General features: G+C 53.4%; 2 protein-coding genes across 3 annotated transcripts; both read right to left on the minus strand.

Moving 5' to 3' along the window:
• Window positions 1–228: 228 nt before the first annotated feature.
• Zbtb48 (zinc finger and BTB domain containing 48) lies at window positions 229–9,743 on the minus strand. Of its 2 annotated transcripts, none has more exons than XM_090335938.1 (11): window positions 9,605–9,743; window positions 8,191–8,874; window positions 6,951–7,192; window positions 2,997–3,108; window positions 2,300–2,392; window positions 1,833–1,919; window positions 1,584–1,738; window positions 1,240–1,376; window positions 1,005–1,169; window positions 645–733; window positions 229–570 (listed from the first exon to the last, which is right to left on the minus strand). In XM_090335938.1, the coding sequence occupies exons 2-11, from the start codon at window positions 8,869–8,871 to the stop codon at window positions 274–276; spliced, it is 2,058 nt and encodes a 685-aa protein (XP_090192064.1). In that variant the 5' UTR covers window positions 8,872–8,874; window positions 9,605–9,743; the 3' UTR covers window positions 229–273. The 2 variants fall into 2 exon arrangements, with proteins under 2 accessions (XP_090192064.1, XP_090192063.1); XM_090335937.1 differs by having other exon boundaries at window positions 9,638–9,742.
• A 418-nt stretch (window positions 9,744–10,161) lies between these two features.
• Tas1r1 (taste 1 receptor member 1) lies at window positions 10,162–18,990 on the minus strand. Its single transcript, XM_090333929.1, has 6 exons — window positions 18,789–18,990; window positions 16,898–17,204; window positions 15,468–16,229; window positions 13,939–14,151; window positions 13,433–13,553; window positions 10,162–11,120 (listed from the first exon to the last, which is right to left on the minus strand). The coding sequence occupies exons 1-6, from the start codon at window positions 18,980–18,982 to the stop codon at window positions 10,189–10,191; spliced, it is 2,529 nt and encodes an 842-aa protein (XP_090190055.1). The 5' UTR covers window positions 18,983–18,990; the 3' UTR covers window positions 10,162–10,188.
• Window positions 18,991–20,350: the final 1,360 nt, after the last annotated feature.

A 20,350-nucleotide genomic window follows, 5' to 3' on the forward strand; every position in this document is an offset into this window, starting at 1 on the left:
CTAGCAGCTACTGCTGCTAATATCTAATATCCTGAGAGAAGGAAGAACAGGAGTTAGGGGCCAGTGGCTCACACCTGTAATCACAGTAAAGTCATGAGACTCTTACCTCTAACCTCCACCACCAAAAAAAGAAGAAAAAAAAAGCTGGAAATAGAGCTGTGACTCAGTGATAGAGTGCTACCTTGAGCAGAAAAACTGAGTAGTCCCAGAACCAGGCGTCTGGACAAGTGAGTATAAAGTGGCATTTTTATTGGAGGCTGGGGGGCAGGGGAGCTATGTGTCACAGTCCTCTGGGTCAGCTGCTGTGATGATGAGTGAGGGCTCTAAGACACCTGAGCCAGCAAAGCTCTCTTCTGCACATAGTCTCTGGCCAGGGAGCTGGGTGGACAGGCCACCCTGAGCCAAGGACTCCACGATGACCTCGGCTGAGCCCACCTCCAGCTCTGCAGGTGGCTGCAGGGCCACCACCACCACCTTCTCATCCTCGATGACCAGGTTGCGGAGCTTGCGCTGCCGGGGGTTGTAGTTCTCCACTCGGTCATGGATCTCCATGTGCCTCCGCAGGTGGGCCTGGGGAGAGGGCACGCTCAGGTCTGGGTGGCAGAGCGGAGGGGGAGGGGAAACGACCCCAGGGTACGGCCTACCTGCCTAGTGAACTTGTAGCCACATTCAGTACACTCGAACTTCCTCACCCCTTTGTGTCGTCTGACATGCACACGTAACTGTTCTACCGCTGGGGAAGAAAGGTGGCACCAGCATTAGAGGAGGGGCACAGGGCTCTCCAGCCACACCCTAAGACCACTGCCGTGGGAGGCCTGGAGGACCCTCGTCAGATCCACTCTCGTGTCTTCGTAGGGGGAGATGGAAGACATTTGCTAGCAGGAAGGCTCTGCCGCTAAGGAGCGTGTGCGTATCGCCACCGCTGTGCCCCTCTGGAGCTCCCCAACTCTGGTCAGTGGGGAGCAGAGGCCTGGCCCTCCCTCATCCTCGGCTTGTCCAGGTACCTTTGAAGGTCTTGCCACAGATCTGGCAGAAGTGGGGCCGGCCCTCCTGGTGGCGGCTGGCCACATGCCGAAGTAGTGGCCCCTTCTCCGTGAAGCGCTGCTCGCAGAACTCACAGCTGAAGGGCCTCTCTCCTGTGTGGGTTCGGTTGTGCTTGTCCAGGCTGGCTGTGGGGACAAGGTGGAGCTCAGCCACTGGCCATGCCCCTAGGACAAGGAAGGGGCTTAGCTAGCTCACCTTGGGTGCGGAAGGTCTTGCCACAGAGGTGACACTGGAAGGGCTTCTCGCCTGTGTGTGTGCGCAGGTGCATGTTGAGATTGGCCTTCTGGGTGAAGGCATGGCTGCAGAACTCACATACATAGGGCCTCTCATTCCTGGAAGTTAGGGGTAGAGGCTGTCACTGAAGGACACGGCCCCCTAACTTGGGCAGGAGGGGAGTCCGTGGAACAGGGCATCACAGGAAGTTGGGGAAACTAGAGAACTGGCCCCTGGAGCCTGGCCTCTCCTCCCCAGCAAGCCCTTGCTGTCCCTTGGGTGCCCCTCACCCCAGAAAAGATGCAGGGTGAAGGAACAAGCCAAACCTGTGCTTAGCCTTGATGTGCATCTGCAGCCCATTGCGGCTGGAGGCCCTGTGCCCACACTCCTCGCACACAAACAGCTTCTCCCCACGATGCTTGAAGGCCTCGTGCAGCTGCAGCTCCGTGCGGGACAGGAAGCACTTGGCACAGGTGGAGCACTGGAACAGGACAGGCAGGGGGGCCAAAGCCAGTGAGGACCAGGGGACTGACTGGGGTTACTGGGGAGCCCTAGCTGCCCTGCCCACGGCTCACCGCATGAGGCTTGGGGGCGCCGTGCAGCCTGATCATATGGCTCTGCAAATCCTTCTTCTGCATGAACTGCTGGGAGCAGGAGGAGCACTGAAAAACAAGCGTAGTCACCTCCACAGCAGCCCACACTGACAGAACCCTGCTATCTATCGTGCCAGGTGGTGAGGGCAGGGCCCAGCAACATGCAAGGGACTGTCTAGTGTGGAGGCTGGCTTCAGGAGGAGGAAGTGCTCAGCTGAACACGCCATGTCCTGAAGAATGCCCAACCTGCCCTCCATGGCAAGAGTCAGGCTCCAACAGGGTCATGGCACTGGGGCCAGAGGCCCTACCCTCAGAGATGGAGTCACTAGATTAACAAGGCAAGCAGGTCCCTTGACAGCCGTCCAGGGAGAAGCGCCTGACACCAGCCAAGATTCCACAGGAAGGACTGGGCACCCCCTCGCGCCCCCCAGCCCAGCCACAGTCCTGACCTTGTAAGGCATCTCCCCCGTGTGCGACACCATGTGCGCCCGCAGCTCCGTTCTCCGGCGGAAGGTCTCCTGGCACACGGAGCACGTGAAGACCTGGCAGTGTGAGGGGCAAGCAGGCCAGCATCAGTGGGCACCAGGGCTTAAGGCAGCAGCCTCTACTGGGGCTTCCACGTGCTGCGGGGTGGGGACACTAGGGTGGGAGAGGGCCACATGTAACCTGCCTGCCCTGCCTGCCACTGAGTACTGCCAACTATGGCTTTCTGGACCCTTCTCAGGCCCAGCCAGGCTGAGGCCAGGGGCCAACAGCCTCTTCCACAATCCTTGGTCCAGAGGCTACCAACAGGCCTCTGGGAAGAGAAGGGTGAGGTTTAGCCAGACCCCACCCACACGAGGCAGCAGTGGGCCGCAGACAACCAGAAGGCCCTTCCCTGCAGCCATCCTCCACCGAAGCTTCCACCGTGGAGCTGGGCTGAGGCCCCACATCTAAAGCCCAAATGCCTCCCTACAGTGCCCCTCCAAGGCTCCAAGGCCTGTGGCTTTCTGCCTATGTGATGCAGTCTCCACTGTACCAGAGTGAGGACTGTGACAGCCAAGGCCCCTGCAGCTGTCATGAGCTTGCAGTCCCTAATACAGAAAGCCTCCTGGGGCCCTGCCCAGATGGCAAGAAGATGACACAAGGTGTTCTGCTCACAAGTACCTGCTCCGAGCGGTTCATGCAATTCCGGGCTTCATGCTCCAAGAGGTTCTCCTTCCGGAAGTAACACTTCCCACACTTGGGACACTCAAAGGGTTTCTCCCCAGTGTGTTTCCTGCCAGGAGAAGCCACGGAGGTGTGGGGGCTGAGAGTGTCTCCCCATTCACTCTCCCTCCCTCCTTCCCTCCCTCCCTGACCCAGCTTCCCACCTCTGACCCATGCTATGCTGCTCAGAAGGAATAGAGGGAGGGTGGGAGGAACGGGAAAAGGAAAAGAAGCAAATGAGGGAAGGAGGAAGGGAGGAGCGTCCTGAGGTCCAAATAGCTCCTTAAAGCCTAGAGAAACATGCAGCACAAATCCAGTCATCTCCCACTAGCAAGGAGACTTTCAACAAAGGAGGGCACTGTGGCTACAGCCTTAAACAGCTCCACACAATAGGGGACAGCTGGGAGCCACCAGCCAGCCTTCCTTGAGGTGTCCAGGAACCTGGCATAGAGGCTCATGGGGAAGCCTAGCTGCCAGCTTTCCCTTTCAAGGCAGAAACAGTCACTGGGCTGACCTGCAGAAGCAGCCATCTTCCCAAAATATTTGTGGGTTTTACCTTTCAAGCCAGGGCCAGAATCTGCCCTACTTCGAGCCAGGTGCAGGTGGCTCACACCTGTAATCCTAGCTGCTAAGGAGGCTGAAAGTCATGGTTCAAACCCAGTCTGGACAGGAAAGTCCTGGAGACTCTTTTGTTGTTGTTATGGGACTTGAACTTGAGGCCTGGGCACAGTCCCTGAGCACTTCAGCTAAAGGTTACTACCCTATCTCTGGAGCCACAGTGCCACTTCCGGTTTTCTGGTGATTAACTGGAGATACGAGTAAGAGTCTCACGGTACAGGCTGGCTTTTTTTTTTTTTTTTTTGCCAGTCCTGGGGCTTGAACTCAGGGCCTGGGCACTGTCCTTAGACAGGTTTTTTTGCTCCAGGCTAATACTCTGCCACTTGAGCCACAGCACCACTTCCAGCTTTTTCTGAGTATGTGGTACCAAGGAATTGAACCCAGGGCTTCATGCATGCTAGGTGGACACTCTACCACTAGGCTATGCTCCCAGCCCTGCCGGCTGGCTTTGAACCACAATCCTCAGATTGTGTAGCTAGGATTACTGGCGTGAGCCACTGAACAGGCATCCTGGAGACTCTTTCCTCCAATTAATGAGTAAAAATGTGGAGCTGATCAGAGTACAATGGCTCATACCTGTAATCCTAGCTACTCAGGAGGCTGAGATCTGAGGACCAAGGTTCAAAGCCAGCCCAGGCACAAGTGGGGTTTGGCTCAATGGCAGGGCGGTAGCCTTGAGCTGAAAAGCTCAGGGACAGCGCCCAGGCTGAGTTCAAGCCCCATGACCCACAAAATAAATAATCAAAAATTTTTTTAAATGTGGAGCTGATACTCAAGTGGTAAGAGTGTTAACCTTAAGCAGCAAAAGCCAAGGGATAGCCAGCACCAGTGGCTCACACCTGTAACCCTTACTACCCAGGAGGCTGAACTCTGAGGATCACAGTTCAAAGCCAGCCAAAGCAGGAAAGCCCACGAGACTATCTCCAATTAACCACCAGAAAACGGGAGCTGATACTGTGGCTCAAAGTGGTAGAGCAGTAGGCTTGAGCAAAAGAGCTTGGGGACAGGACCCAGACCCTGAATATAAGTCCACTTCTGCAGACCGTGATCAGATGTGCAGTAGCAAGGGCTCCTCATATGGCATGAGGCACGCCTGCTCTGCCAGTGCCACTTAGGTCACACTGGACTAAGTGTGGAAGCCCTCATCTCCTCCTGCATCACCTCACAACTGTCCAGTGCTTCTCACTTCTATGACAAGATGCCCAGAGGGCAATGAGTGGGTAGATGTGCCCCCCATGTTTCTGGCCTTTCTCTGAAATCCCTCCTCAGCCCCTGCAGCCAAGCCAGGCTCACTACTAATCCGAGACCTTTGTGGCTTATGTTCTTGGCCCAGAATGTTCTTCTAAGTGGATGACTTCCATCTTTGCTCAAATTTAGCTTTTTTTTTTTTTTTTTTTTTTTTTTTTTGTCGGTTAGGGGAATTGAACACAAGGCCTAGGCGTTGTCCCTGAGCTCGGCAAGGCTACCGCCCTATCCCTGGAGTCATATCCCCACTTCTTGTTTTCTAGTGGTTAATTGGAGGTAAGACTCTCATGTTCTTTAGTGCCCGGGCTGGCTTTGAACCTTGGTCCTCAGATCTCAGCCCCCTGAGTAGCTACAATTACAGGCATGAGCCACTGTACCCGGCTTCTTTCACTTGTTTCTAATATCCTATCCAATTTCTATCACTTGCTTCCTCAAGGTTAGCACTCTACCACTGGAGCTACAGCACCACTTTTGGTTTTTTCTGTATCTGTGGTGCCAAGGAATGGAACCCAGGGCCTCATGCATGCTAGGCAAGAACCCTACCACTAGGCCATGCCTCTGGCCCTGTTATTTTCATCTGTACTGCCCTGCCAGAAGGTAAGTTCCATTAGGATCTTTGTTTTATTTACTGACGTATCCTGATGGTCCACACATTCTTGCCCACTGTCTGGAAATTCACTGAATGAGTAAAATGAATCCTCACCTCGTAGCCCATCAATGGCACTGGAAGAGCTCTCAAGGCTGCCAGAGCTAAGTGCTTCTTTCTCTGACACTACCTCAACTGTCTTCCTCCACCCACAATGACCTCAGGAAGCCATTACTTGCCACCCAGTTGTCAAGGCCATCCAGCAGCCCCAGCTGAGGTAGAGACACATGGAGATAAGGGTCTGCACTAGTCTTTCTGGCAGAATGCTGAGTCCAGAGGCAGTGCTGGACAACCACAGGCAGGCGCCTCCCACAGCAGAGTTACCCACAGTCCACTTGTCTCAGCTGCCCCAAAGTCACGCACAGTAAAGCAAAGAGCTTTCAACTGCAGCTCAGCTCTAGAGATCACCTGTGTCCTCCCCAAGTGTCACACAGAGAACAAATGCAAGGACCAATCTGGCTCTCGAGGTGGCACACTGCTGGACTAGCAATGTCCTAGGCAGTACTGGAAGGCAGGATACTGAGAAGTACTGCAAGTCTCTTGAGACAGCAATGAGGAAGGGAACTCCCCAGGACGATGCAAATGCTCTGATAGCCTCCTGCCTCGTGGCTCCTGAGCATATATGATATGGCTGGAATGCCTAAGGAACTGAATTCAATTTTAAGTCATTTTAGCTGAAATACCGCTGGAGCTCTTGACGGCCTTACTGGACATTGTGCTACTAGCCAAAGATCTTGCATACTCCTGACACCTAAGCTAATATCTCCAGACACTCAGGGAGCGCCAACCCTCCAGATCAGCATCTTTCCCAGAGCCCATCTTGCCAGGCTTTAGAAATTCCTAAGATCAAGCAGGCACCATGGCTCACGCCTGTCATCCTAGCTACTCAGGAGACTGAGATCTGAGGATCAAGGTTCAAAGTCAGCCCAGGCACTAAAGTTGCTGAGACTCTTATCTCCAATTAATCTCTAGAAAAAGATGAAGTGGAGCTGTGGCTCCAGGGGTAGGGCAGTAGCTGCTGAAGAGCTCAGGGACAGCGGCCAGGCCCACAGTTCAAGCCCCATGACCCACAAAAAAAGAAAAGAAAAAAGAAATTCCTAAGATCAGGCCTCGGCTAGAGTCAGGAGCTATAGGCTTCGCTTGTCCACTTGGCAGATGCCAGCTGGCAGTCCAACTCCACAATGGGTCAAACCTATTGATAGACCCACCTTCAACTAAAAGTCTCATGGTGGGAAGGGAAAGGAGAATCTGACCCAAAAGGAGGTTCTTATTCCCTGATGATGCAGAGCAAGCCCCCAGCCCCTACAGAGCTCAGGAGTAGGTAGTGCGGCCCCGCTCCCCCAACACGGGAATGTCAGATGGGAAAAGAAAATTAAAAGGAAAAAAAAAAACAGAGCATTTACCTGTTGTGGACTTTTAGGTAATATTTGCTGAGGAATTTTTTATGGCATGTGGGGCATTCAACCGGCACCGCTGTGCCTTTTCTGCTCTCGGCGGGCTCAGCTGCTAGGGAACCTGTACCCAAGGCTGGCTCGGCAGCACAGGGTTTGCTCATTACTTTTGACTTCCTTCTGGTCAGCACAGTTTCAGGCTCAGAAACGTAATCGCCATCCCCATCATCCTCAACTTGAACCACCACTTCCCACTAGAGCAGAAGAGGTGCAAGAGAAGCCACGAGTTAAATATGCAGGGGCTGTGGGGGCCCCATCTTAGTTCATCCCCAGTCCCAACCCAGATGGCCCCTTCATCAGACTCTGGTCCCTACACAGTCCCAGGGCCACTCAGCATCTGCATCCTGGATCTGAGGAAGTGGCTGTTTATGTGAGGAACTGGAAACCTGGTTAGCCTTCACTACTCCTGGGAAACACCTGTAACCCTGACATCACCCACTCTACCCCCAAGGAAGCTAGCAACTGGGGCAGCCAGCGTTGGGAAGGTCAGCTGAGGCCACTGGCTTCCTATGTGTGGAGAAGGCCTATTCCTCAAATTTTGGGGTCCAGATCACCCCAGAAAAGTATCATCACTTTCCTCCTTTGGTGATAATGGGGGAACCCAGAGCCTCATATATGCTAGGCAAGCATTACTGTCACATGAGACATGCCCACAGCCTTTTTTTACACATAAGGTCTCATGTTTTGGTTTTCTGTTTTTTTGTCGGTTGTGGGACTTGTGAACTCTAGGCCTGGGCACTGAGCTTTTCAGCTCAAAGCTAGCACTCTACCACTTGAGCTACAGTGCCATTTCTGGTTTTCTGGTGGTTAATTGCAGATAAGGGTCTCTCAGACTTTCTTGCCAGGGCTGGCTTTGAACAGTGATCCTCAGCCTCTTGAGGAGCTAGGATTACAGGCGTGAGCCACCAGTACCCAGCAAGGGTCTCGTGTTTTTGTCCAAGGCCAGCCTTAGACTGCACTCTTCCTACCTATTCCTCTTGTATTAGCTGGGATTACAGACAGGCACCAACAAGCACAGCTTATTTGTTGAGATGAGGATCTCATTAACTTTTTGCCTCGGCTAGCCTCTATGATCCACCCTGTCTATCTCCCAATAACTGAAATTACAGACATTACACCCAGAAAAAAAAAAAGTGTCCAATATGTCCTGCCACAGTGCATCACCAGTTCCAGCCCCCCCTGGGCACAGTACCTCATTACTCTCTCGCTGCAGCGGGGTGTCTTCAGCCTCAAAGGGCCTCGTGAACACTTTGCAGTCCCCAGGGTCCTTGTCCTCTGAGGGACAAGTCCGTAGAGCCTGCTTGAGTTTCCCACAGAGGAGGGAGGGGCTGCTCTGAGCAGGGTGACTGAGCTGTTGAGGGCTTTGACTGCCCATGGGCTCCTGATCCCTGGGCACCAAGCCAAGAGTCTTCGAAACTTCATCTTCCTCTAAGTCTGATGGCACCTTGAAGTGGCCTTTCACATCCTGTGAGACAGGTGTCCCCAGTCCACTCTGGCCACTTGGTGTCTGTCCCACTGAGGCTGGGGGCTGAAAGCTCTTGCATAGCTCCACAGCCTCGGGCACTCGTAACTCCCTGGCTGCCAGGAGCACTTGATCTCTGTTCCCTGAGGTGAGAGCAAGGTGACCAGTGTAGAAAAAGTCCAGCAAGAGGCCAAAGATCTCCGCAAAGCCAGCAGGGAGGACAACACTGCCCCTGGAGCCATCTCCATAGAGGCTCTGGAAGAAGTGGCTGCAGCAGGCAAGGACACTCCAGTGCGCCTTGAACACCAGGCCCCCCACGTCCAAAGTGGCATCACAGTACTGACCCTTCTCTCTCTGCTTATTGAGCTCTTGCAGAACTCTTACACTGTGCTGGACGAAGGAGCCATCCATGGTCTGGAAGACACGAAAGTAGAGTGACACCCTGGCCAGTCCAAAGGAGAGGAAGCAGAAGAAAGCCCAGGCCTTGAGGAGACAGAATGTGAGGCTGGACTCCACTCAATCACACTTAAGAGGACAATCAGGGCAGGGACTCGTGGCTCACGCCTGTAATCCTAGCTACTAAGGAGGCTGAGATGCGAGCATCTGGGCGGGAAGCCACCTCGTGCAGGAAAGCCTGTGAGATTCTTATCTCCAAGGAGCCACTCAAAGGTCAGAAGTGGAGGTATGGCAGAGTCCTAGCCTTGAGAGAGACGGCTAAAGGACAGCACCGGGCCCAGAGTTCAGGCCCCAGGCTGGTGTGCGCGTGCACATGGACAACGGGTGCTCGGGTTAAGTAGGGGGAGGTCAGAGGCTGCGCGCACGCGGACGGCGGGGACCGACTGACAGCCTCGGGGACACGGCTGAACCACGCTGGCCGGAGAGGCGATGGTGCTGCGCGGGCTGGGGGGCAGCAAGGCGGGACACAGACCAGGCCCGTAAAGGGGTTCAGGCGAGGATTAGGAAACGTTGGGGGACAGGAGGCGGGAATGGACGCGAACTGACTGGCCGATAGGGGCTGGGCGGGGCCGGGCACAGGTGACCCGAGCCCGTGCCGTCCCCACAGGCTCCGAACGGCCGGCGGCCATTGCCACCCTCCGTCAGGAGCCAAGGCAGCCCGGAGACCCCCCTCCCGCGCCCGCCTCACCCGGCCCGTCCTCCCCGGGCGCGGGGCACTGACCAGGGCTCGGTCGCTTCCACAGCCCAGAGACCAACTGCCCCGGCCTGACGTGCCCGGCCCACCGTGAGGAGACGCCGCCGTCGCCGCGCCGGACGTGACGTCACGGCGCTCCTACCCGGGCGGGACTCCTCGCGATTGCGGGGCCTCTAACTCCAGCCCTCGGGGAACCGGAACCCTGACAGTAACCAATGGGGCGCAGGGGGGCGGGGCCAGGCCCAGACCCAGGGTCCCGAGTCCGACTTCCGCGGTTGCCTAGCAACACCAAGCTGGGCGCCTGGGCCTCGGGGATTAGGCTCCGCCCCCTCGCTGGAACTCGAGAGGCTCCACCCTCTTCCCGGAGAGGCGGCGCCACTGAGACACAGGCTGGCGCTGCTCGGATTTATTGGCGGCTTCGGAAGGAAACTGGGGGAGGGGGGGGTTCCGCCGCGTTCTCCCGCGGCGCGAGCCAGGGCCGGGGGATCCTGGGGCGGCCCGGCCCGGCCACCCCGGACCCCCGACCTTGAACCGGGCCTCCCCCGGCGCGGCGCGGCGCGGCGCGGCCTGCCCGCCCATCAGGTGGAGCCCCTGCGCCGCGTGTAGTCCTGGATGGAGGCCTGGAAGTGCTGGGTGTTGTTGAGATCCGGACGGCCGACGATCACGTAGCACTTGGGGAGGAAGTAGCCGCTGAAGCCGCTGCTCAGGCTGGCCAGCTCTGCCAGCACATTGATCATGGGCAGGTGCTTGTCCTGGTAGAGGCTAGCCAGGGTGAAGAAGGTGATCCAGGAGACGAAGTTGAGGAGCAAGCTGAAGGTGACACATTTGGCCTCGTTGTAGTTCTCTGGCAGCTCCTTGCACAGGTAGCTGCAGGCAAAGGCGCTGACGGAGAGGAGACCATTGTAGGCCGTCGCCAGTAGGAAGCCCAGGGAGTTGGCCTGGGTGCACTCGAGGACCACCAGCTGGGGAAATAACTCGTACTCCCTGGTGGGCAGCGGGGTCCACACTGCCAGCCACGTGAGACAGATGAGCAGCTGTACGGTGGAGCTGACCATCACAAACAGGCCGGCACCGTGGTTTTGGACCCAAGCATGGTAGAATGTGGGCACCTTGGTGGAAAACTTGAAGATGATCAGCAATTGGAAGGAGCGGATTGTCAAGCAGGACAGAAAGATGGCGAAGCCAAGGGAAAAGAGGGCCTGGCGTAGCAAACATGTGGGCAACGTGGGCTCCCCGAAGAAGCTGTAGAGGCTGCAGCTCCCTGCAGCCAGGGCGGCCAGCATGAGGAAGCACAGCCTGCCCCCAGCTGACCTCACCACAGGGGTGTCAAGGTGCCAAGCAAACAGAACAGCAGCCCCACTCAGTAGCAGGAGCAGCAGTGTGTTAGCTGCCAGCAGCACCGATGAGATGGGATCCTGCCAAGTCAAAAACACCTCAGTGCGTGGGAAGCAGGTCTGGCTTCCCTCAGGTGCCCACTCTTCTTTCTTGCACGGTTGGCAACTGTAGAGGTCTGAAGGAAAAGGAATAATAAAAATAAATCCTGAAGTCCAAGTGAGCGGAATACAACCGGGAAGTGGGGAAGCCAGGCATGAGTGGCTCACATGGATATTTCTAGCTACTCAGGAGATTGAAATAGGAGGATCAGAGTTCAAAGTCAGCGCAGGCAGTAGAGTCTATGGGATTCTTTTCTTTTTTTTTTTTTTGCGGGGGGCAGGGAGGGGCATGAATTCTGGCCTGGGCACTGTCCCTGAGCTCTTCAGCTCAAGGCTACCGCCCTACCCCTTGAGCCACAGCCCCACTTCCTGTTTTCTAGTGATTAATTGGAGATAAGAGTCTCTCAGCTTTGTATTACCTGGGCTGACTTTGAACCTTGATCCTCAGATCTGTCTCCTGAGTGGCTAGGATTACAGGTGTGAGCCTCCGCACCTGGCTTCCATGAGCTTCTTTTTTGGCCAGTTCTGGGGTTTGAACTCAGGGTCTGAGCACTGTCCCTGAGCTTCTCTGTGTTCAAGGCTAGTGCTGTACCACTGGAGCCACAGTGCCACTTCCAGCCTTGTTTTTGTTTATGTGTTACTGAGGAATTGAATCCAGGGCTTCATGCATGTTAGGCAAGCACTCTACCACTAAGCCACCTGTCTCCATGAGATTCTTATATTCAGTTTGTTATCAAAAAGCCAGAAGTAGGGGCCAGGAGTTTGGCCTAGTGGTAGAGTGCTTGTCTAGCATGCACGAAGACCCAGGTTCAATTCCTCGATACCACACGCATAGAAAAAAGCTGGAAGTGGTGCTGAGGCTCAAGTGGTAGAGCTCTAGCCTTGAGAAAGTCCAAGGACAGTGCTCAGGCCCTGAACCCAAGCCCAGGACTGGCAGGAAAAAAAAAAGCCAGAAGTAGAGCTATGGATCAAGTGGTCGAGTACCAATCTTAAGTGAAAAAGGACGCGCTGTCCTTTTTCTAGGCAAACTCCAGAAACCAACACACATGTACACTCATATACACATACACAGTACACATTTGTGTTATAGACTCTGAGGACACACAGATGAATTCTGTGTGACTCTCATTTCAAAAGGGTTTTTTGTTTGTTTGTTTTGCTTTTTGCCAGTCCTGGGCTTTAATTCAGGGCCTGAGCATTGCCCTTGGTCTTTCTCAAGGCCAGAGCTCTACCACTTGAGCCTCAGCACCACTTCTGGCTTTTTGCTACATATGTGGTACCGAGGAATTGAACCTGGGTCTTCGTGCATGTTAGGTAAGCACTCTACCACTAGGCCAAATTCCACCCCCCCCCCCAAAAAAAAGGGTCTGTATACACAATTTACACAGGGAGCTCTGCCCAAGTACAATGAGAGTATTTTCTGACAGGAACAGCTGGCCCCAGAGGAAGAGTATTTTCATCACCACTTTTACTAACTAAATGCATCTTAATGAGCTTCTCTGTGGTTCCTGAGTCCTGAAAAACAGCAAAGAATTGTGTCTGGCTTTGGGCCCAGCCATCAGCCACCTAACTGACCCCTTACTTCACTGGTTGGGACAGACTTGGTTTTTTTGTTACTTTTGTTTTTGTTTTTCCCCTGCAGACAAGATAGTATCTGAATTCCTGTTTGTGAATGACAGGCTTGAACCACCAGCACCCAACTGAAACCCCCCCACACCCGCCCTCATACACCCCCCCACCCCACCCCATCCCCCCACCCTCCCCCACCCCCGCTTAAAAAAAAATTGGGGCCAGGGCCAGGAGTTTGGCCTAGTGGTAGAGTGCTTGCCTACCTAGCATGCATGATTCCTTGGTACTACATACATTCAAAGCTGGATGTAGTGCTGAGGCTCAAGTGGCAGAGCCCTTGCCCTGAGAAAAAAGCCCAAGGACAGTGCTCAGGCTGAGTTCAAGCCCCAAGACTGGCAAAAAAAAAAAATATGGAGCCAGGAGTTTGGCGTAGTGGTAGAGTGCTTGCCTAGGTGCACAGAGACCCAGGGACAGCATCCAGGCCCAGAGTTCAATTCCCATGACCCCCCCCCACACACACACACACAAAAGGTATAAGCTAGGTGCCTGTGGCTCATGTCAGTAATCTTAGCACTCAGGAGGCTGAGATCTGAGGCTTGCTCTTGGAAGACAGCCTAAGCAGGAAGTCCATTAAGCTCTTATCTCCGTTAAATTACTCAGAAAAAGCTGGAAGCAGTGCTGTGGCTCAAGTAGGAGAGCACTAGTTTTGAGCACAAAGAGGCTCAGGGACTGCACCCAGGTCAAGACCAAAGCAAAGTGATGTACAGGAGGGTTACAGCTTGAGGGAGACCTTTCCATCCACAGTGCAGGCCCCACTCACCGCTCTTGTTGAGGAAGGTTCCAGCATCACAGGGTACACACTCAAAGCAACAACGGTGGGAACCCATTACCACTCGATGGTACCCTTCAAGACAGTCCAGGCTACACACAGACCTAGGCACCTATAAGAAGCCATAGGTAAGGGCTGGGATGTAGCTTAGTGGCAAAGTGCTTATCTAGTAAGTGCAATGTCCTGGGTTCAATCCCCAATACTCCCTCCAAAAAAAGAAAGAAAGCCACAGGCAATGCAACTACATGGACAGGCCTTTATTAAGGGACAGTTCATGTGTAGAAAGGCAAACAACCCCTATACTTCTGTTCTCCATGCTTACTCCCAGGGCAGAGCCCCAGTCTTGGGCTAACAGTCCACTGAGCATCTGTCTGACAGCGGTTGGCACCAACAGAGCTAGGCAGAGCATGGCAGCCTGACACTTCCTGATCTGGGGACACATCACCCCCAGAGATTATGTATCACCCTTCAGTCACTATGAATGACATCTCCATTACCTGTTGGCTCTTCCCAGGCCACTGGATTTTGGTCTGATTTAGGTCCAGCTGAACTGGAGACCATGTGGAGGAGCCAATGACCCTAAAGGTCCAATTGTATCCACTCCAGTCCCAGGTAATGATGCTATAGCCAGGGAGGGGGCCTCCGTTGTCATCAAATGCTACAGTGTCCTCATGTAGAAGGAAATTCACTTTGTAGATCTGCTGTAGAAGCTGGGATTAAAGAGACATCATGAAGTCTCCATAAGACACACAAATCAGCTGATCCAGGGAAGGGTTGGTGGTGTAGTTCAGTATTACAGCATCAGTATAGCAAGTGTGAGGCCCTGAGTTCAAACTTTAGTACTGCAAAAAAAAAAAAAAAAGAGGGCCGGGAGTTTGGCCTAGTGGTTAAAGTGCTTGCCTAACATGCACGAAGACCCGGGTTCGATTCCTCAGTACCACATACATAGAAAAAAGCCGGAAGTGGTGCTGAGGCTCAAGTGGTAGAGCTCTAGCCTTGAGAAAGTCCAAGGACAGCGCTCAGGCCCTAAGCTCAAGCCCAGGACCGGCAAAAAAAAAAAAAAAAAAAAAGGCAAAACAAACAAAAACGCAAAACAGATGGCCCAGGAAGCAAGTGTTAGCAGTTGTTCAGATCTCCATTTCTAGATGGTTCTAGCCCACCTAGAAGATGTACTTTTTCTTTTTTCTTTCCAGTCATATCACTTGAACTCAGCCTGGGCACTGTCCTTGGACGCTTTTTGCTCAAGGCTAGCACGCTACAACTGGAGCCACAGCTCCACTTCTGGCTTTTTCTGAGTAGGTGGTACTGAGGAATTGAACTCAGGGCTTCATGCATACTAAGTTATGCTCCTGGCCGCGAAGGATCCACTTCTTTAGAGACCCCTTCTCTCCCGGAAAGCCACCTGGCCTTCCAAACAAACCTCCAGAGGGGAGGCCTCTAAACAAAAAACTTCTCTGCAGAGATTTTTATTTTTATTATATTTTTGGCCAGTGCTGGGGTTTGAACTCAGGACCAGGGCACTGTTGCTGAGCTTCCTTGGCTCAAGGTTAGCACTCTACCACTTGAACCACAGCACTACTTTTGCATTTTTCTATTTATGTGGTACTGAGGAATCCAACCTAGGGCTACATACAAGCTAGGCAGACACTCTACCACATTCCCACCCCCCCCCACCCCGCCTTTTCTGTCCGTCATGGGACTTGAACTCTGGGGGCCTGGACACTGTCCCTGAGCTCTTCAACTCAAAGCTAGTATTCTACCACTTGGACATAAGAGTCTCACGGACTGGCGTGGAACTGTGATCCTAATATCTGAGCCTCCTGAGTAGCTAGGATTACTGGCACAAGCCACCAGCACCTAGAGGCTCTGCAGGGACATAGAAAAAGGAAAAAAGGATGGTTTAAGAGAAAACTAGTCCTTAAATTAATGGCTCATAGGGTGGCCAGCCATGCGTCCATTCTGTCCGTCTCAGGATGGGCCATTCTCCGTGAATCAACTAGAGGCCTGGAGCTAGAATCTTACTTACCTGCCATGGGTAGATGGGGTCCCTAGCGCAGGCTCCAGCAGAGCAGCCCAGGAGCTGGTGCAGGCCACGAGCCACAGCATACACTGCCCGGTAGGCATTGTAGGCAGCACTCATGGAGAAGGCTCCCAGCGCGGGCATCTCGTGTGCTCCAAATGTTTGGCACTCTCGGCAGAGCTGGTTGGTGCTGCAAAAGGAACCCTCAGAGCACGGCCGGGGGGCCCTCTTTTCTGCCCGAGCATAGGCCTCTTCAAACTCCTTCAGGCCAGGAATGAGCCTCTGTTTGATGACCACGCCCAGCACCGTCCCTATGTTCCGGATCCCTGGCATACGGGTGACGTGGGTGGAGATGGCCCAGTCTTCTGAGCCAATCCACACCTTACCGGTGAGGTTGGCCAAGATGACAGATTCAAAGAACACTCCGGCCAGCTGCCTGCTGGAGAAAACCACTACCACAGTGGTGCTGGCTTGGGCCAGATGGAGCATCATATCCCACATCCTCTGGTCCCCTGCCCTGGCAGAGAAGGGTATAATGGCCTTGAAGGCAACACACATGCCACGCTGTGTGGCCAGTTCCTCCAGCGCCTGCACACCCAGCTGCCCGTAGTCACCGTGGCTGCCCACGAGCGAGAACCACAGCCAGCCGAACCTCTGCAGTAGCAACACCAGGACCTCTACCTGGTGCTGGTCGCTGGGGATGGTCCGCAGAAAAGAGGGGTACAGCTGCTTCGAGCTGAGTGTCGTGCTACTGGCCTCATAGCTGATCTGTGGGGACAGGAAGGTCCCATTCAGTGAGCTCAGTAGTGTCCCCCTCAGTCGTGGCCCCACCCCCAGTTCACATCCAGGGGAGCAGTGGGGGGACAGCAGGGTGGCACCCTCAGAGGAGCGTGGGACTCCACCCAGTGAACGAGTAAGGTTCAGATATTCTGAGCACAGGGAACACAACCTGTCTCTAGGGAGTGAGACGGTACGGTGGGTTTGGGGACACGTGGGAGCTACTGCTTGGCCAGAGGTCCTTTTATTTTTGTGTGTGTTGGGACAAGAGTTTGAACTTGGGGCCTCCAGTTCTTGCTTAGCTTTTTGTGCTCAAGGTTGGCTCAATCAACAAAAGCTAAGGGACAATGCTTAGGCTGAGTGCCAGCCCCAGCCAGGACAACGGACACTTTAGATGGAGGGAGGGGTATGCAGAGGGAAGATGATTGACAGGTGATGGCATCCAAGGGAACATGAGGACTGACACAATCCCTAGAGACTAAGGAGAGAGGGCTAGGACAGGGACTGTGGTGACCAAGGGACCTTTGCAAAGTATCTAAAGCAAAGGGTCTGTTCAGAGGTCCAGAGGCCTCAGAGGGGATAGTGGCTCCCGTCCACCTGCCCCAAACCCATGCTGGACCTGCCAAAGGAATATGGCACACGGCTGTGGCTCAGCTTACCAGGGGCACCAGAAAGGGGCTCAGCAGGGCAGCGGTGATGACTGCGTGGTTAGTGGTGTCCGGACCGATGACAGCCACCACCCTGGGGGAGTAGTGGGACAAGTTTCCTCGGATCTCTATGTGGCGTGTCCCCGGCAGCGACAGGAAGCTCAGCGTGGCGTATACATTGGCCGATGGGGAGCACACGTCGTAAAGCTCGTACCCCAGGCTGACATGGGGCAGCAGCGATGTGGAGTTGTTGATCTCCTCGACGGCAAACCTCATGGCCTGGAAGAGGTGGTAGCCATGGCCATTGAAGCTGTCCGGTCTGTGGGGAAAGTAAGTGACCTCTGGGAGGGGCCAGGCTTAGGGAGGTGGCCCGTACTGCCACCTCAGCCTGGATCCTTTTACACACAGCTCCAGGAGAGCAGGATACACGGTGGAGAAATGCTGTGGCCCACACTGATGAACATGGGATCACTGAAGGGCTCCAAAGAACAGTAGCAGAAAAGGCTGATGGACTTTGGGTTCTCTACAGAAACAGAATCGACAGAAAATCAATGGGGAGATTTAAGAAACTGCCAAGGGGCCTGGAGTGTGGCCTAGTGGTAGAATGCTTGCCTGGCATGCACAAAGACCTGGGTATGATTCTTCTGTACCACATACATAGCAAAGCTGGAAGTTGGGCTATGGCTCAAGTGGTAGAGTTCTAGTCTTGAAAAAAGCCTAAGGACAGTGCTTAGGCCCTGAGCTCAAGCCCAGGACTGGCAAAAAAGAAAGAAAGAAAGAAAGAAAGCCAGGCACAGTGGCTCATGCCTGTAAATCTAGCTACTCAGGAGGCTGAGATCTGAGGATCATGGTTCAAAGCCAGCCTGGGCACTAAAAAGTCCATGGGACTCTTATCTCCAATGAATCACCAGAAAACTGGAAGTGGCACTGTGGTTCAAGTAGTAGAGTGCTAGCCTTGAGCTGAAGAGCTCAGGGACAACGCTTAGACCTAGAGTTCAAGTCCCATGACTGACCCCCCCCCCCAAAAAAAGCATGGTCCTATTTCAAAAATAAGGAGCCAAGGGGCACAGAGTGAACAAATGTAGCAGGGGCAGTCACATAGACACCATGTTGAAAATGAACTGTATAACTTATGGGTGGGGCTGGGAGGGGAAAACTGAGAAAAAGTGAGGAAAGGGGTGACATTGTCCAAAAAAAAAAAAAAAGGCATCTACGTGACTTAGGTAATTTCAGCCCCTCTATATAGCAACCTCATAATCATAACGTGAAAATAACCAGCTCATAAAAGAGAATTCCTACCTGGATGCTGTGGCTCATGCCTGTAATCCTAGCTATTTAGGAGGCTGAGATCTGAGGATTACGTTTCAAAAACAGCCAGGAAGGAAAGTCCATGTGACTCTTACCTCCAACCACCAAAAAGTTGGGAGTGGAGCTGAACTTCAAGTGGTAGAACCATCTTGGAGCAAAAAAGCTAAGAGCACCCAGGCCATTTAATGCAAGCCCCCAAACCAGCATTTTTAAAAATTGTAAAACAAAACAAAACAAAAAACAGGGCTGGAGGCATGGCTCTATACTATTCCATCAGCCTAGTAAGCAGAAGGTCTTGAATTCAAATCCTACAACTGCAAAAACAAACACGTTTCAGGGCTTCGAATATGGCATAGTGGTAGAGAGCTTGTGTACCAAGCATGAAATCCTGGGTTCAGTTCCTTAGTATCACATAAACAGAAAAGCCAGAAGAAGTGCTTTGGCTTAAGAGACAGAGTGTAGCCTTGAGCAAAAGAAGTTCAGAGATAGTTCCCAGGCCTTGAGTTCAAGCCCTAGGATTGGCCCATCCCAGAGGCAGACAGAGGGGCCCTGGAGCCACAGTGCCCACTATGTGAAAGTTCTGCTGATCACTCACCTGTCACAGAAGGTCACCTGGGGTAGGCGTCTTTCCTGCAAACAGTCAGCGTGGAGAGGAAACAGGCCTGCAAGGAGATAATCTCCCTGGAGACTGAAGTCCGGAGAAGTTTCAAAGCTGTGGCAGTCAGAAGTCCAGCAGATGGCAAGGGAAAGCTGCTGCAGGCCAATCAGACGGACAACCCAGAACAACATGCTGAGCAGATAGAAGCCCCTGTGCCAGCATACTCAAGCAGCACTCTGACAAGGCTGGCCGCTTAAATACAGTACAAAACAGCTGCCCGGATGCTTGGCAACCAATTTCATGCCCTTGAGAAGGGTAACACTGGAGCCCTGTTGTAGAAATCACTGTTTCTTTTGGCCTTCTAGACCTGTGGTTCCACCCAGGAACTGGGCAGGGTCCAGGCATGGATGCAAACCAGGTGGTACCCAGTGATCCCTCTTCTGGATGTTTGTAGGTTCTGTTCTCCCTCTGGTGCCTCCTTGGCTTCACCTGGCTCAGGAAGGGGGAGGGACCTGGCATCTGGGGACTGGTAGACTGGGACAGGCTTGTTGTGGTGAGAGGTAGGGCATGGTGTGGTGTGTGTGTGTGTGTGTGTGTGTGTGTGTGTGTGTGCGTGCACATGCATGCACACATGCCCCTGCTAGGGGGCTTGAACTTGGGGCCTGGGTGCTGTCCCTGAGCTTTTGTGCTCAAGGCTGGTGCTTTACCACTTGAATCACAGCTTCACTTTTGGCTTTTTTGCTGGTTAATTGGAGATGAGTTTCATGGACTTTTCTGACTTGGCTGGTTTCAAACTGCGATCCTCAAATCCGAGCCTCCTGAGTAGCTAGGATGACAGGTGTGAGTGTGGGCCACCTGGTTTAGAGTTGTTTTCCAAAGACAGAGACCAACCTCAAACTTCTGAACACAGGCCATCCTCTTTTTTTTGCTTCAGCCTCTCCAGCAACTGGGACCACAGCCTGCACCACCACAACGCACCAAGCTGCAGCATTTAGAACGCTTTCAATGGGCTTCAGTGTGATGAAGGAGTCATGGCTTTGAGTGGACACCACTGGCCATAGCCCCACTGTTCTTTTTTTTTTTTTTTTTTTTTTTTGCCAGTCCTGGGCTTGGGCTCAGGGCCTGAGCACTGTCCTTGGACTTTCTCAAGACTAGAGCTCTACCACTTGAGCCTCAGCACCACTTCTGGCTTTTATCTAAGTATGTAGTACCAAGGAATTGAACCTGGGTCTTCATGCATGCTAGGCAAGCACTCTACCACTAGGCCAAACTCCCAGCCCAAACCCCACTGTTATGATCCGGAAAATGTGAGCCGAGTTATTACAGTTTACTTGTTACCCAGGGTTGCTCCCTTCAGCCCGAAGACAAATGTATGCAAATAGAACCTATGCAAACATTGATTTTGTTTAAAATTCCAATCCTGGAGCTTTTTCTGTAGAAATAAAAATCCCAGGTGGATTTCCGGAGCGGGGCCTCTGTGGCCTAACCTAGGGTTTCTGGCTTTCCCCATCCAGCTGTCTGGGGTAGGACTTTTGCATAATGTAAATACTGTGCAGTCT

Source organism: Megascapheus bottae, chromosome 6 (assembly GCF_031878675.1).
Source record: "Megascapheus bottae isolate mThoBot1 chromosome 6, mThoBot2.hap1, whole genome shotgun sequence".
NCBI lineage: Eukaryota > Metazoa > Chordata > Mammalia > Rodentia > Geomyidae > Megascapheus > Megascapheus bottae.

Excerpts from the sequence above, each read along its gene's own strand:
- Zbtb48 (XM_090335938.1), bottom strand. The coding sequence starts at position 8,871 with ATGGATGGCTCCTTCGTCCAGCACAGTGTAAGAGTTCTGCAAGAGCTC. Across the intron at positions 7,193-8,190 it reads TGCAGCGAGAGAGTAATGAG|TGGGAAGTGGTGGTTCAAGT; the intron begins GTACTGTGCCCA and ends CTTCTGCTCTAG. Across the intron at positions 1,739-1,832 it reads GCGCCCCCAAGCCTCATGCG|TGCTCCACCTGTGCCAAGTG; the intron begins GTGAGCCGTGGG and ends GTCCTGTTCCAG.
- Tas1r1 (XM_090333929.1), bottom strand. The coding sequence starts at position 18,982 with ATGTTGTTCTGGGTTGTCCGTCTGATTGGCCTGCAGCAGCTTTCCCTT. Across the intron at positions 17,205-18,788 it reads CAGGTGACCTTCTGTGACAG|ACCGGACAGCTTCAATGGCC; the intron begins GTGAGTGATCAG and ends CTTTCCCCACAG. Across the intron at positions 14,152-15,467 it reads ACCCCATCTACCCATGGCAG|CTTCTACAGCAGATCTACAA; the intron begins GTAAGTAAGATT and ends CTTTAATCCCAG.